Source organism: Anas platyrhynchos, chromosome 3, assembly GCF_047663525.1.
Source record: "Anas platyrhynchos isolate ZD024472 breed Pekin duck chromosome 3, IASCAAS_PekinDuck_T2T, whole genome shotgun sequence".
Lineage (NCBI taxonomy): Eukaryota > Metazoa > Chordata > Aves > Anseriformes > Anatidae > Anas > Anas platyrhynchos.
In genome coordinates this window covers 22,982,994-23,006,568 of record NC_092589.1, presented here as the reverse complement: position 1 = coordinate 23,006,568, position 23,575 = coordinate 22,982,994, and the positions used below count along the sequence as shown (strand labels likewise).

At 41.6% G+C, this 23,575-nt stretch overlaps 1 protein-coding gene across 1 annotated transcript in view; it reads right to left on the bottom strand.

Moving 5' to 3' along the window:
- The window catches only part of TGFB2 (transforming growth factor beta 2), a 75,400-nt gene that overhangs the window by 18,415 nt on the left and 33,410 nt on the right, over window positions 1-23,575 (bottom strand). Inside the window, exon 2 of the mRNA XM_027453142.3 lies at window positions 9,223-9,386. Coding sequence (XP_027308943.1) covers window positions 9,223-9,386 — 164 coding nt within the window. The remainder of the gene's footprint in view (window positions 1-9,222; window positions 9,387-23,575) is intronic.

Here is a 23,575-nt window from a genome sequence, read left to right as displayed (position 1 = left end):
GTGACTTCTGGTTTCTTAAAACAAGTTGATTAACTTTCAAAACAATAATAAGATTGTATGTCACTTAAAAAATATCTGTTGTGTCTGCTGTGTTGCCCTGGTACTTTGGGTGGTCACTGCTGTCAGACAGCATGAGATCTGCCATCACCAAGGAACAGTAAAGAGGGTATTATCTTGTAAAAACCTGCTATTAATCTGGTTTTCCTCCCAATTTATTCTGGACTGTCTGATCTCCTCCCTCCAGATGCCGTTGGCTCCCTGATAACTTCCTTCCTTCCCTTTTCTCTTGTCATTTCAGACTTCTGTGATGTTCTTGTATTACAACATCTTGGCAGACTCACTAATCTTTCTCTTACTTATCATCATTATCCATGGTTTCCATTGGAACTTCAAGAGCCTTTTACAATAATGGAAATAACCTGACATGTACTTGTGAGCTCAAAGTAAATAAGTCCAAACAATGAGATCCAGTGGTAAATGATGTGCTAATGATGGTTAACATCAGAGCAGAGATAAATTCTGTTATGCAGAACATTGTGGCTGAAAACTGCCATCTAAAATAATCTCTTCTGGACTAGCAGAATACTGCAGGGGACTCTAGCCTAATCCCGTGCAGTATGATGACTGGATTCCCAAGGTCTGCATATGCAGCTGCTTGTGGTTTCCAAATTCTTACATACTATTCACTCTGCTGAAAGAATAATTTGCTGCCTCAGTCCAGATTTCAAACGTCTCCTCAGACAGCTCTCATGGACTTCATCCAGCCCCTTGTGAAGCTTAAAGTTAAAAAAATGGCAATGCTAATTCTCAGTCCTTTCTCACTCCCTTGTTGAGTTCAAGATCTTGGACACCAGGATAAGCAAACCTTTAATTCTACTGCAAACCACTACAATCTCCGTATCCAGTTTCTTACTCATATGTGGAAACATATGTTGTAAAGCACCAAAACCTCCATATAACACATTTTGCCAGTTAATTGGGAATCTACCAGCTATCGTAATCTTAGTTTTTTTCTTCTCATCACCAGTGCAAGAAACCAACTGTGTATTTTTTTTTTCAAAAATTCGATGTAAACTTACACTATTTTCATAACCGCTTTTTCATAAGAGTAATTCAGATTCTGCCTTCAGTGTGATGCAGCTAAAAGGGGTTTACAGCCCCCCTGCTTATCAGTGGAAGCCTTTCCATTACTTGCAAAGGTCTCCAAATCAGGCTCAAAACGAGGGCAGTCTTTAGAGACTAGTATATGAGATGCAGAGTTCCTGCCAAAATACAAAGGTATGGAGTACTTGCCAAAGTCTTAAAAAAAAAAAAAAAAAAAAAAAAAGCCATAGCTCTACGATCCATCTGCTCAGAACTTGCCAGACACGTTCTTCATGCAAACTTGCAAATAAAAAGAACATATTGCACACATAACCCAATCCCTTTTATTTCTGGATAAGCTACAGCTGCAGCAGGATTCCCTTACAGTGTCAGCTGCTACTCGCTTAAAGGTAAAAGAAGGTGAAGTGCGAGGGGGTAAAGAGATGAGCAGCTAAAACAGGTCAGAAAAGGGAAATGATGTATGTCAGGGATTCACTGTGGCTGACTCATTGCATCACTGTGGTGAGGGAATGAGCCTCATGGAAGAGGATGGAGTCTGAGAAGGGATTTCCTCTCCATTCGTTCCCCAAGCAGGGCCTTCCTCCCATTGCCGAAGATATATCTGCAGTGCTTGCTGGGGCCCCCTGCGGCTGCTCTGCTTGATTTACATTTAAGCAGGCAGGGAGACTCTGTGTTGTGTAAGTGATAAACAAGAACGGAGGGTCTGGGGTCCTTCTTCTGAAAGATTTTGAAATATTGACTGCAATTTCCTGCTGTTTAGAAGATTTTAAGATAGCTCCTAAAAAAGATTTTACATAAAATAAAGCGAAACAAGAAATCCTGTAAACTTATCTAGCATTTAGCTTTAACTTGCCAGAGGCACATTATGTTTTATTAAAATATCAACAAAGAGGAGCCAAAGTCAACAAAAACAGAGAGGGTTCTCCTGTCTCCTAGCCAAGTTCCCTACGTCCTTGCAGGGTACTCCTGTGTTCATCTCCCTTCTAAGCTCAGGTCTTCCAACCCCTTCATCTGTCCTGTCTCTGATAGCTATACTTCATGTTCATATGCATTTCATCACAAAATTTTTGCATTAAAGTTCGTCTGCTGTTTTAATATTTGGACTTACTGTTTTTTCTAAGATGCTGTCTTCTTTCACAAGTCACTCTTCTTTCTTCCCTTCTTCTCACCTTGTTCTTCTTCCATCACGGTTCTTATGATTTTCTCTTCCCACCAGAAACTTCCATCCAAACCACTTCCATCCTCCATTTTCTCCCCTCATCTATTCTTCACACAGGCTTCTCTCCTACAAAGCTGCACATTATTTTCCTTTACCTCTCCTCCACAGCTTTTCTTCATTACTGGACAAGGAAGCAGGGCATAAGGAAGCCCAGAGTCCTTTTGCTGTCTCATCACACGAGTGATATGGAATTGTTTCTGGGGTCTCTTCGCTGAGGGCCTGTCATTTGCTCTTAAGTTGGAAAAGGCTCTATAGCACTGTTTTCTTTTTTTCGAACCCAAGAGTTGTTCATTCTCATTTCTTACAGCCATTTCTGTTCACTAGCTAGCCCTCAGGTGAACTGTCTGACAACAAAGCTCCCCAGCTTTCCTCAGCACCTTACCTACAATGGGCCTCTTAGCACCAATATGATATTCCCCAGCCCAGTAACTATCACGCTGCAGTGTTTGGTTCAAACTTGTGCGTGTCTCAGCCTAACATGAATCTGGTTTCCCTGCCAGACTGCAACCCAAAGAGCAAGAACCCAAATTCAGAGGCTTATCTCTGACCTGTGTCCTACATTCCTACTTTCCCCATAATATACACACACCACAAACTGTAATAAATCTATCAGCTCAGCACCCTACACTACTGTTAGGTCAAGTTGGGAGTATGCACCAGCTCATGCCAGTAGCTAATGGGGTATTACATACTTCAAGTTGTCTTCAATAACTGCTCTGTTCTGGCAAGAGCTGGCTGCATCCAAGATAAGTCTCAAATGGCAAAGAATATGATGCACCAGTAAATACTTCCTTTCAATCATGCTCAGATTATTTGCCGAAAGTACTTGCTACATTTGAGACATTGTAGAGTATTTTGTAGGGGATACAGTACTCAGAACAGGAAAAAAAAAAAAAAAAAAGAAAAGGGTTCTGTAACAAAGAGAAAGCAGCAATTTGATTGAAATATGCTGCAAGTCAATTTCCTCTGATCCTCTGGTCTTCACTTGGTGGGGGGCCAGGGAGGACTGGTAGAGCCAAAAGTTATTAGGTCCACACTATACACTGAGTTTGGCACTTCAAAGAGCACTGCACATTTGCCATTTAACCATAACCTTTCATATTGCAAGAATTTTGTTTCAGGACAGCAATACATAAATTGCATACTTGAGTTGTGGGTTGCAGCAACAGCAGTCAATTGGAATCAAATGCCCCAGGTGATTTGTGTAGCACAGGCTTCCCATGCCAGCTGAGTGCCACAAACTCTGCTTCCTGGGATTTTATTCCATGGCACTAGAGACAGCACTTTTTTTTTTTTTTTGGGGGGGGGGGGGGGGGGGGAAGCAAGCAGGGCCCCTCTGCTCTTGATTATACTTAGATCAATCTAGAGTAGCTCTACTGCAGCCAGTGTAAATTGCCTCAGATTTGCACCGCTGAGATCTGGCCCAAATCTATAGCAGCTCACTTTAAACATATTCCCTAACTGAAAAACAAGACAAAACACTGTCTGAACTGAAAGCATTTGAAAGACTGATTGTGGTTTAAATTTAAATCTGACTCATAGTGGGGTAATATGTTCCACAGCATCTTCCTTCTTATACCTCCAAGCAAGGAGAGAGATCCTTAAAGAAAACAGGTTAGACACTGTGTGGAGGGTATTCACTTCATCCTAGACCCCATGCCAGTGCCACAGGAGCCCTTGGCATGGATGGGACCATCCCCAACATAGAAAGACCAAAGGTCTGCTCCCACTTGCTTGCTTGTCATAACACAGTGTCCCCCCGGGCTTTAGCCTGGTGCTGTACATTTATTTGCTTGGACACTTCATGCAGTACATCCCTTCATCCACCAACCACAAGCTACCCACATGCGCAGATAATCAGATAACAACAATGCTAAAATCCCGTGCTTTAGCTGCATTTTTGTGATGCTTTATGATGTGTTACCAAAACATGGCACTGCTTCCATAGGAAGCAATTATTACTTGTTATTGTTTGACCGTCTGTACATAATAAAACTACCTCAAAAACAATACCACAATGCTCCCTGAACAACTGCTTTTTGCCCCGCGAGGGTTTTCACTTGTCCAGCTTTGCTATGGTGCTATTTATTTTTTGGAATGCTTATTCATAAAAGGCAAGCTTTTTTTCTGAAGGGTGCAGGGACTCTATTCCTAAATACAGAAGCACCTTAATAAAAAAAAGATGTGATGAAGTCTTCAAAGCAGGCAAGGAAACTGATGAACAAAGACATTCCCATAACAACCAAGCTTTATCTGATCAAATTCCAATAAAGCCTGCATTTGGCATAAATCTTTAAAAACATAGCAAGGGCCACTGGAGGATGCTAAAGCTTTTTTATTTAATATTACTCTTTCTCCCTCCCCCAAGAGTACTTTATCCCCTTAATATTTTCTGAAGTCTTGGTGCACATTAAGAAGCACATCACGAAACCACAGTACAGTGGAGAAGCATAGGAGAGCACTGGCTGCCCCTGAGGCTGTGCTGCTTCCCCTCCTTCCCTCCAGCTTCCCACTCTCCATCATGCTGCTAGCTGAGCGGCACCATGAGTGGATTAACCCTCACTTTCAGGCAGAAAAAATAACAGAAAAGATAGTGCCTTTAAATAACTTAATTCTTTATGGCTTCACTTAACTAGAGCCAAGAAAAGACAGAAGATTTTATACCAGCGTTATGAAGGAAGCTTAGCTCCCACTTCTATGAGCTTTATTTTTTTTTCCTATCTTAAAACTACTTAATATGTGTACTGCATTTCCCATCTGCACAGGAACACACAGATGTGACCGACTAATCCTCAAATACTCAGAGAAGTATTTTGGGTGAAAAAAGACATTAAAGAAACTGTTTCTGCTCTCAGGGATTACCACTCCCCCCCTGGCTCCAGCAGACTATTTGAAAGCAGGCAGCGAGATGCAGCACGTTTCACCATGCTCTGAGCCTTGCCGAGCATCCTGAGAGCAGAGGCGTTGAGTTGAACAGAGGAAAACCAGCACTGCATGGGACTTTGCAAAGGGACTTAACTTCAGTCCCATTAATTCCCTGGATACACTCCCCTGAGGTCAGTGAGGCTACCTGAGAAACCAGCTTAGACTTCAAAGCCTGCAAACACCACAGAAGAACCATGAACATGTGGCTGGGGAGCTGCCCAGCTCAGCAGGGTCCATGAACCTGAGTGGCAGGATGTGTCCAGGGCACCTCCAGAAAAATTCATCTCCAGGACCTACTGCCCAGGTGCAGCTGGCTTGGCCAGTGGATAAACAACCACGTGCTCCCAAAACAAATGTATCAGCGTCCTCTCCGTTCTGACCTTGCCACTGCGGGTGGGTACAGGATCCTGCTGTTCCTGCTCTGGGGCTAGGCAGAAGGGGCCACGGCTCTGGCTCACCATGCCAAGCAGCCCCAGACTGCCTTCCTGGAGTCAGTGCAAACAAGGGCTGCAGGAAAACACAGCATCCTTCTCTGATGTGGTTTGGAAAAATGAGCCAAGTGGAGCCGGAGGAAAGATTAGCTGAAAAGGTGCAGTCTTGCATTTCTTTCTCATTTTAAGGGTAGATCTGTAAGGTCAGGGGACCACACAAAGAAAGAATCAGGAGGAGAAACAAAATATTTATATTCTGCTTGCTTGTTTTTTCTATGTTCCCTACATGTCTGTCTCACTGTTCCTAAAATAGTCCTTCAGAGCAGTATTGTCTTTTCTGCATCATTGGTGTGTACGCTGCTACTAAACTGCCACTGGACAAAAGTGGATTGCTCTAGGAGACCTGCCTGTGGTCAGGGGTGCCCTCTTTCCCACTGAATCACAAGCAAGAGAGCTTTTCCTCTCCCCAGGAGACTTTTACCCCTCTCTTCCTGCTTGACTGAGAAAGAGGAGAAGACACAGCAACAACCATTCCCTGAAACTACAGGTATGAGAGGAATTTGAAAAACCCTCATCAAGAAGATCTCCTCGGCAAAGCAAAACACTTAGAACAGTAGGCAACCCGAAACTTGGTGGGAGGAAAGAAAGAAAGAGAGAAGGAAAAAAAAAGCTAGTAATTAAACACTGCTTATGCAAGACAAAAAAAAAAAAAAAACAACACATTGTTGCTTCTGGGCACAACAGCCCTGGCAAGCCCAGCACTATCTCACAAGACAGGAAGCAGTGCTTATGCATGGAGAAGGAGGAGCAGATATATTTGCCAAACCTACCAGCAATCTCCTTTGTGAGGCTCTCTCTCTATGCATGGCTTTCCAAGCTTCAAGCAAATATACCTGAGAAACTTTCCAGCCCCTACAGAATATATTTGCCTCTTCCACTTCCAATTAAATGCACATCTTCCTCATTCTCTCTTACCCCTCATGTTTGTTTCTTCCCCCACTGTTTGACATCCCTATCACTACACAACCCTGAAGCTCCTCTAGCAGTACCATGGCACCAATGCCTCCTAGTCATTCTTCCCTACTTTCAGCTCCTTGTTTTACTCTCTAAAGGTGACATTTTTAGTTTTAGGATGCTTCAATAGCATTGTCCTACTACACACCCTCCTCTCCAACTTCTCCTTCTATTTGCTTGTTGTTGAACACTGTGCAGTCTCAAACATTGTGATGGAGATTAAGTGTAGGAGTACTTAGGGACTCTGATATTCCTGCAGCAGAGCCAATGATAAGAAACCCAGGCAGTACAGACCAGCCATCGTAGAACTAAGGTAATACCTGCATACAAGCTTTTGGTGAGCACTGCATAAAAGACTGCAAGAAGTGGTAAATATGACCAAAGGGCAGAGTAGGGGTGGAGGAGTAGAGGAAGGAAAAGACGAGAGGAGCTTATAAGGAGTAAAGAAGAGAGAAGCACTAGCAGGCAGCTGTCATCATTTTGATACGTTCTCTACAGGGAAATGCTCCAGGAACAGCTTGTTTCTCTGCAGGAGAAGGAACAAGTATCATGCCTAGCATACACCTGGCACAAACACACTCACAGCTCGCCGCCTCTGGCAAGCCTAATTCTTGGTTATAGAAAAGCTCTAATCCTACAATAACCAGCACCTCATTACTCACCCAACACTTCAATCAGTATGTCCCACCCAGCCTCAAAAAAAAAAAAAGAAAAGAAAAAAAAAGACTGCCTTACTCACCAGCTATATATTTATCTACAGGACCGAGGTACCTGCCCTAGGTGCAGGTGTCAGTCATTTCCATGGGCACAGGCTTGCTGGAGTCAGCCTCTCTCAAATGAGCACCAGCTGTTTCTTGTCAGAAGCCGAATTCCCAGCCAAGTAAAGGCCCTTTCTTCCCTACCTCTGCTGAACCCTTTGCATCCTGCATTCCTCAAACACAGAGGTGCAATGAGCTGAGCTCAGGTAATCTCAACTGTATTCCTTCCAGGTAACTGATTAATAACTCTCAGAAAGCACAGGGACTCCATTACCTCCATTTAGGATGTCTGAATAGTGAGGTCAAGTCAGAACATATGATCATTTTGACAGGTTGGTGTGGCAACAGCATGAGGACATGAAGCATAGTTTTGTGTGGCTCTTACACACCAAGGACACCACTGATTTTCAAAGATTTCTGTTAGCTTTCTCTTTTAACAAGTGACATGTTAGTTAGTCAATTTTTCTGTCAGTCTTTTCTTGGGAAGGCACGCAGCCAGGTTGCAGTCTTGACAGCAAGCACCTCGTGACCACCTGCAGACCTAACCCCATTCAATGGGGAATCACATTTCTCTCCTGTTTAAATCATGTTTTAAAAATCTAGTGCATCTTTTCCTGCTGTCAGTCTCTAAGGCTGGCTTATGCAGAAATTGCATCTGCAATTTCTACAAGCTTCGTTCACGCTTGAGCAGACCAGGCAGAAAAATGTGAACTTTGAAAGTGAGGGAAATAACTAACTCAAATTTGCACCCACAGGATCAGACCCAGGCTTTACTGTGCTGCAAACACGTGGCTGTGCTCAGGTGCAGCAAATGAGGGCAGCAAAAACAGAGCCAAAGAAGGGTTCAACACACTTTATTTAACACAATGACTTCTTCCCTAGCAGGGTTTTCAGCTGAACAAATCCCATGTTGGTAGAACAACTGTCAGTTTTAGCCAGTATAAAACTGTGGGGTGTTGATTCCTTTTTTGCTGTTGGTTTTGTTGGTGAGATGAACTATGCTTTACATGAAATACGCTCTAGAAAATAGTTCCACAAACATATGCACAGACTCTATGCAGTTGACCTTAATTGGTTTAGCATGTGTGCAAGCTGACTCATTACCTAGGTAGAGGAGCCTCTGCTTGAGCTTGTTCACACACAGAGGATGTTTTGTGGGGTTGTGATGGCTTCTATGCAAGACTGAATTTGCTTCTTCAGTGACAATACCATCTGACCAAGTTTATAAATCATCTCATGTCACTGGTTGAAGTGCAGGGTGCAATTTGAAAACAAACAGAAAAAAAAAGAAAAAAAATCTTATCAACACCCCAGGGTAAAACAGTCACTGGGTCATTTTCTTCCTCTCTCCTAAATGAAGGAATTTTCCACTGACTTGCTTTGAGTTCTGAAACTGCAATGACTTGAAACTCAGTTATTAACGATGACATTTCTGCAAGGAACAGTTAATAGGCTTATCCTGAACACAGGCCAGAGAGAGCAATTTGATTTCTTCTATGTAACCTACAATGCAGATCAGGTGTTGGGAGAGAGAGACCCTCAGAACTCCTTGCATGGTGCCTTGTTCTGTCACTTACTTACAGCAAATCATCAACACGAAGCTTCCATATGCCTCCTCTGTCACTATATGCAGAATGCTAGAGTCCTGAAGTGCACTTTCTAGAAAAGTATGTGTATTTCAGCTTCATATGACTTTGAATGAAGTTCTTTCTAGCACAGTCATGGCAAAAAAGCTACCTTTGAAAGAAGGCAGTAATAGCCAGAGCCTTACCTGGTACAGCTCTATCCGCTGCTCCGAGACCCGCGCCTTTGAGTTCTGCAGGCGGAAGACCCTGAACTCGGCCTTCACCAAGTTGGAGGCATTCTTCTCCATCGCCGAGACATCAAATCTCACGATTCGGAAGTAAAGGCTGTAATAGCTTGGTGGGATGGCATCTGAAATAACGCAGTGCGATTGTTTATGTATTTTTTCAAATGATATAATACATTGTTTCATACAATGCAATGCAAGACAACCTCAGCAATTAACAATTTAACAAATTAAACAACCCCACATGTGTTTGATTATAGGAATAGCAGATTAATAGAGATTAACAACCATTTCCAACTCTATCTCAGGGCATGTGTTTAACCCCATTCTTTCCACTTACTGGTGGAAAATCTTGGATGCTTCCAAATTGGAAAAAAATCAGAACATTTGTTATCTGGCAAATGCCTTCAGACTTGCACAGAGTTCACAGAGATCTACTAAGAAGACAAGTAACAGGAAATCATTTGATATGTATACTTTCTAAAACCCATTTCCCCCTAGGGCATGGAGTATAAATTAGTCAGCTTCAAGTTTTGTTTCCTATTTAGCTATTAAGGATTTTTATTGGAATAAAATATTCATTCTGATTGTAGCAAAGGCAAAAATAGAAGAGGAAGACGAAAGGGAAGTAAAAGACATGCAGGCAGTAGACATAAATAGAATTACATGAATATTGACCATTTGCAAGCAGTAAAAGTCATAAATAAAAGCACCCCTCACTATATATTAGGGGGAAAGCAATAAAAAAAAATATTTAAAAAATAAAAATAAAAAATAACAGAAAAGTGGAATCAAGTCTTCAGTAATGGTATCAAAAGTATCAGTTTAGGTTTCAAAATAATCTCTTCCTCCTTTCCAGCTGTAAACCCTGACTGAGGTTAAGCAGCAAACTACTTTTGCACAATTCGGATTACCCTGAAGGGTTCAGTGATCATCTGAGGCTGTTCCACCTAATTCTGGCCAAGAGCACAAACAGAAAACCATGTGCAGAAAACTCTGAACATGCTCTGTATGTGTGACATTCTCCACACCCTGTTGTTTGGCAAGACTTTCTTCAAATTGCAGAGTGGGCATAGCGAGCCAAATTCAGGGATGAGTCGAAATGACTCAAAGGCCCTGATAAAATCTCCATTCAAGCTGAGGGAAAGGTTTCCTCTTCTCTTACATTTTGAAACGTACAAAGAAACAGAAGAAAGATGAAAACTGCATCGTGGCAGGGGGGAGGATTTTCAGAAGAGGAAGCAAACTTCACAGGCTTCCTTGGGGCAACACCAGCAGAAACATTTCAGATAATAATTATAAAATATTAAATTTTCTCACTAGCCACATAGTTCAGGATTTGTCAGACAGTGACAGGAGACAACAGCCTGCACATTAGAGAGGTGAGCAATTAAGCTCCCATGAAGGTCAGAAATCCTGTTGAGGTTTCATGCTTGTCTATGTGTCCCAGCTCTCCACCCATCCAGGCCATCCATTCATCCATCTACTAATGGAGCAAAGGACTTTCTTCTGGAAGATACATAATTCTTCACAGATGTATATACATAACACAGCACAGAGACTGGAGAACATAAGTCCAGGACATTTATCTTTACTTCTAGCTACTAATTATTAAAGACAGGTGGAATAAATCATTAAAGATACCTATTCATATTAATGAGACACATTAATAGCTAAGGACCAGCTCACAAACATTTAGTGTTTATAGACTGGCTGCCACTATCAGAACTTCTGATCAACGCAGCAGCCCCAAACTGCAAGGCAACACGTTTAGCAGACTTTATGCTCAGTTACACGTGTAACATCCAGCTTGTGGTATCTCTTCAAGTAACTCTTTAAAGGCTCAAAATGACTACAGCATAAATACCAAGTACCATTCAGTCACAGAAGGAATAAAGTAAGTGTATTCTCTTTATAATACTCACAAATACTCTTCCTCTAGATAATTCAGCCAAAATCATTTTTGTAATGGAAAGATGTAAAAACTCCTAAAAACAGAGATGAGAAAATCTTACAGAGAAAGGTAGAATCTAGGCTTTGACTATAGATGCATTACAAGTGAGAGATGACGAGTTCTCAAAATGCTTAAAAAATGCTCTGAAAGAGTACTTCCCAAAGAAGACCTTCAATATGTAAAACGTGGAAGAGATATAAATATAAACAGGAAGCCCAAGCCCCAGACTTCCTTGTGGTCCCACATAATTAGGAAAAGAAAGTTCTCAAATCTTCACATCAGCAGTGTTCCACAATAAACCCAAAGCATTGTGATCAGTATTGTGACCAGCTACAAACTTACAATGAGAACTCAAATCAAAAGGGATATGAATTACCCCCACACCAGAATTGCTCCTCTTTACCCTGAGTAATACAGAAGTGCTCGTCTCTCTCAATGTTTGTTTTCTCTCTGAAGGAGAAATACATGAAAGTCTTCTGAGAAAAGCTTAACTTTATGTAATGATGATCTTAATTTTGATAGATTTTGAAAATTCTTAAGAAAGCTACTTGGTTCAGAGGTTACATCCTCACTTAAGAGGGAAATAATCTCTTGAATTTATTTTTCTGCTATAGGAAACTCCAAGACTACTACTTGTTCCTCAGCCAAACCTAATCCTACTAGGAATATAATTTGGCATAATAACATGTATATATAAGATTGATGCTTCCAGGATGAGTTGTAAGTTGTCCTTCCCTGTCATTTATTTGAGGCATCAGCCTACAATTTCATTCCCTGTGGACAAGCCGAACTAGCAGACAGCCACTTGCCCTGGCACGGACAAACACTGTCCATCTTGACTTTATTTCAGATTCAAAAGTCCTATTTAACTGTCTGCTTGATTTATATTTAGCTTCTAACTTATTTCTAGAACTTTCTTGGACTTTGCTTGTAGCCTTTCTTTTCCACATCTCTATTTTAGATACAATATATTATAAATCTGTGAATATGCATCTGAAATGATTTTCCTAAACCACCTCTCCATTTATATTTTTCTCTATCATATATATGGAAAACAGTAACAGATAGAGAAGGAATATTCTCTCAGTGTGCATGCTTTTGTGTTTCAGTATGTGCATTTGCATACACAGTGAATGAGTATTTACCTTCTGTTGGAAAGCAGACATAGGACATCGACAATGGAGAAGAATGAAATCTTATCTTAAAGAAATTACATCTCTCTCATGAAACAGTTTTATACTTTGCAAAAAAATAAAAATAAAAATAATAATAAAAAAACATAAGTATGGTTTATTTATTCTATCATTTCCCATATCCATGGGAATTCAACTCAGGAAAAGGCATTATTCATGGATAGCTAAAAATAAAATTAAAAAAAATGGCTTTTTGCTCGCTGGAGCCCTTCCTCTGTGAAAGAATGGCTGACTGCAGAATTGGGGGTTACATGAAAATTCATCAACATTAGGACAGCGAATTGAGATTTGCAACTCTATGTAAGGGAAGGTGAAGAGCCCTATAGAGTTTACAAGGGTTTGGATTAGCCTTTAAGTGATCTCAGATGCCACAATTTATATCTCTGTAACTCTACCTTAACCTGACAGTTGTATCAATGCAGTCTCAGTTGGATACCTCTAGACTCCCCTCTGATTTTTGCCCAGTGACTCCAGTAGACTCCAGGATAACCCTGAGCAAGTTAAGTCTGCAAACACTGTAATACTGTTGCAGACCAGACTCCTGAAGTATTCTTTGAACAATTATCATGAATTAGTGGAATCAAATCAATATGTTTTCTGTAGCTAGGAGAACACAGTTTTATTTTGGTTTGGAGAGAAAGGAATAGTGAATGCAGTGAAAGATTCCATTTTTGTCACCTTTCAATTATTCATTAATTCAACCCACACAAAAATTAATACTTCCAGCTATAATAATCATAATCAGTCTCAGTAAGGCTGAGATGAGTTATAAAGCACAGTTGGAGAAGGCAAAGACAGCATCCCTCCTCCTACCTTTAGACCAATAATAGTTCTGTGTGCTTAACAATGAGCATTGCGGGTTTAGCTTGTTTATTCTTTTTATACTCCCTTTTTTTTTTTTTTCCTTTGAGCTGAAATTCCATCAGCCACTTTACACAGGACAGTCCAAACTGCCAGGTTAGAAAGTATTCTGGTCTGTGAATGTTTAAATGCATAAGGGCTTAAACTGTGGTTTCTGGGCTTCTTACTGACTGTTCAACATCTGGCATCCTCTAACCTCTTGTGCCAGCAACCAGGACAGAAAGCAGCCCTGCTCCAATGACGGGGGTGCAGGAGACCTATCACAAAGTACTGAACAGGCAAGGCAGCAGCATAGCTCTATTGATGCAGGGTGGACAAGCATCAACAGAAAAGACTGCTCACATCTTCTTAATGACCATTCAAAATAGCAGGCAGACCTCTAGGCATTGCTCCTGGGAGGACAGCGAGATGGGTTCAAGCTCCCTCAAGCCAAAAGTGGGCACTGAAGGAGGTTGTTTCATCCTCAAGGTACTCCCCAAGTTGGGGACCTCCTGCATAACAGGATGACACTTTTGCCTTTGACAGTTGTGTCATATGAACTGAGGCTTCTGTTTCCATGGCTTTCCTCACAAGTACTGCATGTACTGACATTTGAAGGAAACAAAATGCTCTGACACAGCTCCTCTGAGAGCAGGGTTTGCTTGCTGTCTGGTGAGGAAAGTCCTAAATTCAATTGTATCCAAACACTTTTTTTTTTTCCCTCTGAATTTTCATTTCTGCTATTGAAACAAACAAACAAAAGAAAAGAATTAATTATTTGCACAGCCCGAGATAGGAAATGTAAACAACTTTTCTCTTCTCATTGGAGGAGGCCAGACAGGCCGACTTCGCACATACGCCCACACTGGAAAGGCTGAGAGCTTCAATCCAATCCTTCCATCAAGGGCTTGCAATAAATGCTCCAAAGATTTATTTTTATTCCCTTTTGTGTTTATTAAACTTTGGAGGGTTTCTTTTCCCTTTTTCCTTTCTTTCTGGTGCTCTGCCCACTCCTTATTACAGCAGCTACAAAACATGGAGTGCCCTTTTTATCTTGCCCTCTTTTTTTCCTTCCTCTTCTTTCTGACTGCAGAACATGAATGACCATGTAGTAGGCTTTGAAGCAGCACATGCAAATATTTATAAGAGTTGCTTGATTGTTATTAAATGCAGTTGTTATGCTTTCCACACTCTGGCAGGCTTCCCTAAACCCTCCTACTATTAGGACCAGTTAGGCTGTTCAGATTTCAGCTTACTGATAGCATATCTTTTTTCTTTTCTTTTCTTTTCTTTTTTCTTTTCTTTTCTTTTCTTTTCTTTTCTTTTCTTTTCTTTTCTTTTCTTTTCTTTTCTTTTCTTTTCTTTTCTTTTCTTTTCTTTTCTTTTCTTTTTTCTCTTCTCTTCTCTTCTCTTCTCTTCTCTTCTCTTCTCTTCTCTTCTCTTCTCTTCTCTTCTCTTCTCTTCTCTTCTCTTCTCTTCTCTTCTCTTCTCTTCTCTTCTCTTCTCTTCTCTTCTCTTTTCTTCTCTTCTCTTCTCTTTTCTTCTCTTTTCTTCTCTTTTCTTCTCTTTTCTTTTCTTTTCTCTATTACCTCTCCTCTCCTCTCCTCTCCTCTCCTCTCCTCTCCTCTCCTCTCCTCTCCTCTCCTCTCCTCTCCTCTCCTCTCCTCTCCTCTCCTCTCCTCTCCTCTCCTCTCCTCTCCTCTCCTCTCCTCTCCTCTCCTCTCCTCTCCTCTCCTCTCCTCTCCTCTCCTCTCCTCTCCTCTCCTCTCCTCTCCTCGCTTTCTCTTTCCTCTCACTTTCCTTCCCCCCCCCCCCACAAGTAGCAGCCACTCTGCATAACATGATCTCCTTCTTTCCCCTTTGTGAATTTTGTTCTCTTACTAATGCACAGGTGACTATCACAACTGGGGCTGGACTGCCTTCAGGGATATTCCAATACAGTAAGGGAAGCAGCATGCTCAGAGCTACTTGAAGGGAAGGGCAACTTGCAGCAAGGCTTTGAAGCCACATGGCACAAAAGCAGCATCTGAGACGCTGCATAGTCCCCATGGCTAACTCCCTATTCCAAGTTTTGCTACTCAAAGCTGCCTTTACCTTCAACAAGCTAGTATTTGTATTTGTCAGCAACTGTTTGTTTTCAAGTCCAGGAGGAATACTGTGTTGGAATTAAACTGCTAGGAACACAGTGAATAAACTTTTGCCTGCATGGCACTGCAGCAGCTTTTCTGTCAGAGCAGGGTATGCGTGCATCCACAGTGCAATGCAAGCCATGACATACATATTCTGTTATTGCACCTGTTCCGAGTGAAGATCCCATACTAACAACTGGTAGCTAGGCATCTTCCATTGAATGATCCCGAGATATGTAATTTATCCAAGGCTGTGGATGAGTCAGGATTTCACATTACCTAACATGTTCACTCTCGGTGCACTTGGAGAGCCAATACTTAGCAAGAGAGATGGACAGGCATAGGCAAAGGATGACAGAGATAGCTTCATCAGGAAAACAGACAGAATGAGAACAGCTTGGGGATCCAATCACTGAATGGTCATTTTAAAGGTCAGAACAAAAGCCTGAAATCTGAAGCCACTTCCCTCTTTTACCACCAATACTGACTGCTAGACCTGTCATCCCAGTCAAATGGGGAAGCCTCAGTGTGCCTTCACTAAGACAATGAACTTCAGAGTCCTGAGGTAATTCCCTTGGAGGAAAAACAAACAAACAAATAAACAAACAAAAAACAACCTTATTCCCACAGGGACTCCTGCTGTAGCTATTTAAACAGGACTTTCTTTCAGCAGTTCTGCTAACAGAGGCCAACACTGAAGATGTTTTCTTATTTTAGTAACTTCCTACTACATATATCAGCTATATATCTTACTGTGTACTAGCTAATTTTTTATTTCTTTGTAATGAAGACTCATTAAGCTCCTGATATTCAGCAGGGAATACATACACTTAATTATTATGCCATAAACTAGCTATGAGGGCTCAATAAATGTCATTAGCAGACTCCAAGGTTCTCACAGCAAAGACACCTGGCAGCACTTACATAGCACAATTGTACTTTTTATTTTTTTCTCCCTATGCAGTCTCTCTCAAACTTCACATGTCCACAAAGTATACACCACTGAACATCTGTATGGACACAGGTTTGGAACAAAGTAATTACCAGACTTTGTGACATACATACCACTGTTGCACCACTAGCTACTCTTTTAAAACACACTAAGATTTACTCCATCAGCCAAAATGCAACGGGGAGTTAAATTTAATACCAAAGAGAAAAATTGCAGGTGCATTGCACTTCATCTGAAAAGATGACCAAAAGCCTCATAGAGAGTCCACGCAATCATTCTCGTCAATGATGGAGGTGTTGCTGGCTGTAAGGGGACACTGAGTCAATGATGTGGCCACATGATAGCACAGAAAGACCCAGCTTCTCCTCCCAGGCTCTGCTACGAATGCTAACATGCAGAAAGCAGAAATGCATTAACCCATTTTGTACTTTAAGCCAGACCTTAAATACAGATTTTCAAGTGTTCAGCAACCAGCACTTTGAGGCATCTTTTTTTTTTTTTTTCCCCCAAATGTCCCTAGAATGCGATGTTGCAATTGCATGTTTCTGGACTGATTTTCAGATGTTCAAACTGTTCCTACAAACTTCTTTTGAAAATTAGCTTTGGGTTTTGACATAGAAATGGAGCTGGATCTGTTTTGGCCTGCAAACTCCAGTTGTGGTTGCTGAGACATACAGAGAACATTGACCTTAAATCTTGCCTGTTCCTTGGCTCTCTTCACCTAAAAACATACAGCAAAAGGTATCTGTCAGTCTCTGTGAGGTGGGGTATAGCCACGTATGTAGAAAATAAGAATAATTAAAAAAATCAGGAACATAGCCGCAGGATTGGAGGGCAGGCCACTGGGCTACCCAGAGAAACCAAACTAATGAAAAAGCTGAAGTCAGAAAACTCTCCCGTGAATCTTTTAATACAGAGTATCATCTCCTGCCTTCACCCAACTGCTTCACAGTGGTTGTCAGTGTGATTGGCTCCCGTGTTTTCTCCTTACCCTGCAACTGACTGGATCATTAATAAACAAATACCTCACTGAAAAAATGCATTGTCTGAGCAGAGTCAACAAGAAAAAGTGATGCTGATAGAATAATCCTTTTCAGAGTCAGACTGCATTGTACTTCCCCTGCCCTCCACAGTTGTTCATTTACAGGAAAAAAAAAAAAAAAGAGAGAGAGAAAGAAAATCTGAATGGGTTTCAGGATTGGAAGAAAAATACTTAAGAAACATATATGACAGTGCAGAGTTCTTCCATACACACTATGCTATTTATTTCAGAGTAAGTCTTGTACAAAGCATTTGGCACTGTCCTGATTACCTCTGTCTTTAAATTGGAGACACGGATTTGACGGATTTGAATTCCTACCCACTTGGGTGGGTAGGAATTGGCTGGATGAGTTGTGGTCATTGGCTTGATGTCCAGGTGGAGACCAGCAATGAGTGGTCCTCAGGGGCTGGTATTAGGACTGGTACTATTTAACACCTTGGTCTGTGACATGGACAGTGAGATTGAGTGCACCCTCATAAAGTTTGCTGATGACACCATGCTGTGTGGTACAGTCAACACACTGCAGGGAAGGGATGCCATCCAGAAGGACCTGGACAGGATTGGACAGGGTGAGCCCATGCCCAACCATTTTGTGGGCTGCATTAAAAGAAGCATGGCCAGTAGGATGAGGGAAGTAATCATCCTCCTCTGCTGTTGGGAGACCCCACCTGGAGCACTGTGTTCAGCTCTGGGGCCTCCAGCACAAGAAGGACATGGACCTATTAGAATGAGTGAGGAGGGCCACAAATATCATCAAAGAGCTGGAACACCTCTCCTATGAAGACAGGCTGAGAGAGCAGGGTCTGTTCAGCCTGGAGAAGAGAAGGCTCAACGGAGACCTTACAGCAGCCTTCCAGTACATAAAGGTGGGCCTGCAGGACAGCTGGGGAGGGACTCTTTGTCAGGGACTGCAGGGATAGGACAAGCAGTAACGGTTTTAAAGTAAAGAAGGGTAGTTTTAGATTAGATATGGGGAAGAAATTATTTACTATGGGGTGGTAAGTCACTGGAATGGGATGCCCAGAAAAGTTGTATATGCCCCATCCCTGGAAGTGTTCAAGGCCATGCTGGATGGGGCTTTGATCAACCTGATCTAGAGAGAGGTGTCCCTGCCTATGGCAGGGGACATGCAACTATGTGATCTTTAAGGTCCCTTCCAACCCAAACCATTCTGTGTTTCTGTGAAGTCAGGTATCTATGCAGGCTGTCCTGAGCAAAAAGGAAATATCTATGCAATGCTATAAGAAGATATCTGGAAGTAAGGCATACAGATAGTGTGCATGTGGTTTATATCTTCAAATGTGTGTTAGGGTAAGTCAGCACAGGGATTTCAAAAACTTTTGTTATTGTTCCTTTACAGCCACAAGGCAGTCATGAGGTAATTACAAGTCACAGTCATGATCCTTTATAAACTTTCCTGTCCCAAGACTGTGTTCTGGTGAATAATGCTGAATTCCTCTAGGAAATGGCTCTTTTGTTCTGCAGCTTTTAGGAAAGCAAGAACTGCCTCAAAGACCATTTCTGCTATAAAAATAAATTCTTAAGTAATAACTTTTAGCACAGTTAGACCAAGTCCTAAGCCTTGAATCAAATGTCTGGACCAAAACCTCTGAAGCTGGAAATGGATCAAAAGCCAGTTCATGTTGCTGAAATCCATAGCTAAAATGAAAGGGGAAAGTGTCCAGGCCCTTTTAGGAAAACAAAACAAAACAAAAAACCAACAAAGCCAACTCCCCCAAAAAGATAGACGTGGTGTGAATGATGCCCTTCTAGGAGATGAGTGTAAAGAATGTCCCAGGCTGTGCTCTGCCCCTCTCAGCTGCACCTCTGAGGATGAAGCAGCAACACACAGCACAGACTTGTTCTTCTTACCCCTGGAAAAACAACAACAACGACAAAAACACAGCTATTTGCTTATTTGCAAAAACTGAAGAAACAGGAAATGTGGGTGAGCTAGCTTCACATAGACCACCTGCAAGTCCCCCTGAGATGCACATTGCTCTGAGTATGCTTCTGCCATTAAGACTGCTTGAAAATGAATCTTCTGAAGGAAAAATCTGTAACACAAACTCACCCAACTCTCTTCTCAGCTTGACTTTAAATCTTTCCAGGCTGTTGACTTGTTTTCCCTCTTCCATGCTGAATTGAAGGGACTGGTTATTGCAAACAACACTTACGCATCACAAGAGAGCTATTTTCATGTCTTAATTTTGAGCCGTTGAGCAGTGCTTAATTGGGGTAACCTAATTACTTGGGAGTATTCTGGAGAGTGGCAAATACCAATCTTTCCATTCTGGACCATCTTTCAGCATATACAAATCTCCACACATTTTAGGAAGCCTGAAAGGTCTGACCCCAGTTCTCTCCTGCATGAAGTCCTATTTACACATCTCCTCTCATGCAGAGGAGCCAAAAGGGAATGCAAATACTAACCATACCGCTATCTGTGTTGCTCAACAAACAGATCTTAATCTTGTGGCAGATTAAAATGTATGGGGGAAAGAAACAGTAGAATGGTTCTCTTTCTTGAACATAACCCCCACTATAATCTCACTGCTGCTTATGCAACGCGACAGCGTTAATAATGGGAAAACACATCCTCAGATGTGTCCTCAGCTCCTGGGTCTCACACTATGATGTCGAGCCCACGACCACGCATTCCCAATGGGAAGTGACAGGTCCTTTTCTGCTGGGAAGACGCACAAGTAGAAAAGTTGCAGCATCCATCAACTGGCATTAGTGCAAGATACAAAGGTACCAAAGCCCCTCTGAAATCTGAGCGACATTTCGGTTGTACTGAAGTTGCCGACAAACCAGTTTTTAAAGAGTCAGGAATTTATCTCCACACTTGTAAGCACAGAGAGGATTTTCAGCACAAGAAAACCATCTCCAGCTTCTCTGCCTCCTGTTCTCTGTGAAATTAGGTTGCCAACAAAAGGTTCTTCAGCTTTCAGCAGTTATTTTGTGAACGTTAAAGGAAGAAGAACTCCTTTCAAATCCCCATCAGGATCCTTTGAATGAGATCCCAGGTTATCATGTATCACCACTGAAATCAAATATGTAAATAGATGTGTGTTGTACTTGGAAAATTCTCAGGTATGTACTTTGCTATTCTGCTTACACTGGAATGTAAGAAAAATACTCCTAGTGTCTTTCATCTCTCTCCACAAAGGGCTGCTCCTCTTTCAGCTAGGAATCATAAGCAAGTACAGTCTCTTATCTCCTCTGGAGAAAAAAAAAAAAAAAGAAAAAAAACTTGTCAGGGAATATGAACCAACTTTCCTCAATGGCAAAATAAGATCAAACTTGCAGTTGCATGCATTGTTTAGCTGCTTATGACTGCAATGACTACAGTGAATTAAAACAGGTCAGATTAACCTCCTGCCATTCACAAGACTGACAAACAGCTTTCCTCATTGGAATGACCTTAATTTTCCTCTCTCACATCCCAACCTTCTTCTGGTTGCACACTACTGAACTGGTGCCTTCAGAAGTAGTCTGTAACCAGAGACCCCTCCTTGAGTAGGCTGAAGGGCCAGATATGATCTCAAGACCAACCGCATTAGTTGTATATTGTACTGCTTTATACAACCACCTGCAGTGGCTGAAAACCCCTAAGCAGTCCTTGTGCCTCCTAAACCAAGTAACCTTAAGGCATTTTTATCTACAAAAATATTTTCCCTTCTCCTCTCAACAGCAGATTAGGTATAAGGTTAGATGTATGGGTGTGTGTTTGAGAAAGGGGCTATATATGTTTTTATGTTTTCTCTCTAAATCCTTCCTCTCCTTGGCACCTTCCTCATGAATTTCACTTGCACTGACAGCCCAGCCAGCAGGCTTAAAACTGGCTTCACAGTGTTATCTCAGTGCCAACTTACTAATGAGCTATGCTTAAAAAAAATACATTGTGCAGACATACTTTCATTGAATCTGTCAGAATCCATCAAAAACTGTGAACATAAGACAAGTAAAGAAAGCAGGGCTCCTTGAGCTATGCCTCAGGCAGAGAAGGCAAAGGATGGTGCACCTCACAGGTGGGACCTGGGGAGCCCACCCCAGTGGGCAGCTCTGCTGGAAGGGATGGAGATTGAGCCTGACCTTCAGACAGAAGCACAGGCATAAACTTTCAGTGCAAGAAATCAGGTTAGAATGTTTTCACAGCTAACACCTCCAAGCAAGGGGACTCAATGCTTCTTTTAACGTGAGACGTGGTTAGCCAGCATATGTCTCTGTCTGTAAAATTAGGCCATTCACCAAATGTCAGTTAGGTGCAGCTCACAACTCCTACAGCAGACACGCTCACCACAGGCTCCAACTTGTGCCTTTAGTACTGGATGACCTGTGCTGTGCTTTAAGTTTGTAAATACACATCTGCATTTTAGTTTTCTACGTGGAAGGGCTCCTAATCACAAGTATTATTATGAAATCCAAGAGGATGGCTGGAAATCCCTTGGATATATCCTCAGGATTATACATGTACACTGCCATGGCAAAGCAACACTATACAAGTCTTCTTTACAAAAAATGTACCACTGCAGAACAAAGCTGTGCTGGAAAGAAACAAAATAAAACAAAACAAAACCTGGAAAACATTTTGAATTATTTAAAGAACTACTAAGACAACTTTCCCCAAATCCAATTTTCTCCAACACTGTCACAACAACCACAAAGCCGTCATACATGACAAACTCAGTGGTGTTGAAATCAAGGAAATGGCAGTGAAAAGAGATTCTCAGGCTATTTCACAATTCAACTTAAGCTGTTCATACTGATGTGTTTATGTGTCTCTCTACCTTAGCACTAAATATAATTTCTCTTGTTTTCTAGGGAAATGTTTTATTTCACCTCTATTCATCTATGGGGTTGTTCAACCAACTGGAAATAAATGTATGTGAGATAAGCAATAAAATCAGTCTAGATATTTAGTAGGAGAGCAGGGGAAGAAGCCTATCTACTCTGCTGGAGAAAAAGAACACAAGCATTTGCTTTACTTTAACACAGTCTTGCTGAAGTAATCTTATGAGCTCTCCTAAGCAGCCATTGGCTTTAAAGCTGTCCTGCCTCAGAGACTCTAGCAGAAAGGGAGAATGATACGTATCCAGCATTCATGAAACTCCTCAGAGTGAGACCTCACAGGACCAAATCCTTGATGCATCTCACATGTGCAATGCAATTTTCATTACTGCTTTCCCAACCCACATAAGCTCTGTGTTTAGGGGAGACCTCTGTACAGGAATGATAGTGGATGTTACTTTTCACACTTGTGCTGTCAGTGGCCTTCCAGTTCAAACTTGCAGTGAGAGAGACAAAGATGAGTGCCAACTTTCTGTAAGCAAGCAGAGATTTACGTGTGAGGCTGAGCTTGTCCCATTCACCTCAAGCTGGCTAATGGACAGCCACCTGCTACCAATGCTCTCCAGACCTCCCCAGCCTGGATTAAATATCAACCTAGACAAAGCCATCTAGTCTTCCCTTTTTTTTTTTTCTTTTTAAAAAGGGAAAATAATATAGTTTTAACTGATAGAAGTTGGTTAACAAAGATCTTTTACACAATAATCAAATTAAATACAGTATTCTACAGACCGCAGCAGGGGCAGTGATTTTTGCTGCATCGTGGATGACTTTACTGATGAAGAGAATACCATAAACAATGTCCTATGCTAACACAGAACCTGGAAGTGGTGGCATCCTACTGTCATACGTCTGGAGCACAAAGTACTGCGTGTTATTTATGGCTGCAGATCACTACATAAGACAACATGCTTTTGAACTGCTGTCTCCTGAACTATCCTCTTCTTCTATCTTATACAGCTCCCATGACCACAGTTGTTAAGTTCACATCTACTATTCATCACAGTTCGTGGTAACTCTTTTGCTTTTGCTCCCTCATCTCACTTGGAGAGCTCCCATTATTTCATTCCTTTAAATCACTGTGCCTTTTCCCCTCTTCAAACTTTCCTTTCTCTTTAAGCTTATGATTATTCTCAGAGCATTTTGTGGTGCACTCTAAGGACAGCGAGATGAAATTTAAAAACACAAAATGAAACAACCAGAACCAGCACAATTACACTTTCATGTTCTCTACAATACAATAATGTACAATTTGTAAGAAACTGAGCCAATATGCAGATTGACAATGAAGTTCACCATCAAGTTTCACTCTCTTCTGGAAGGGGAGTAAAATTGAATATAGAATCACAAAAT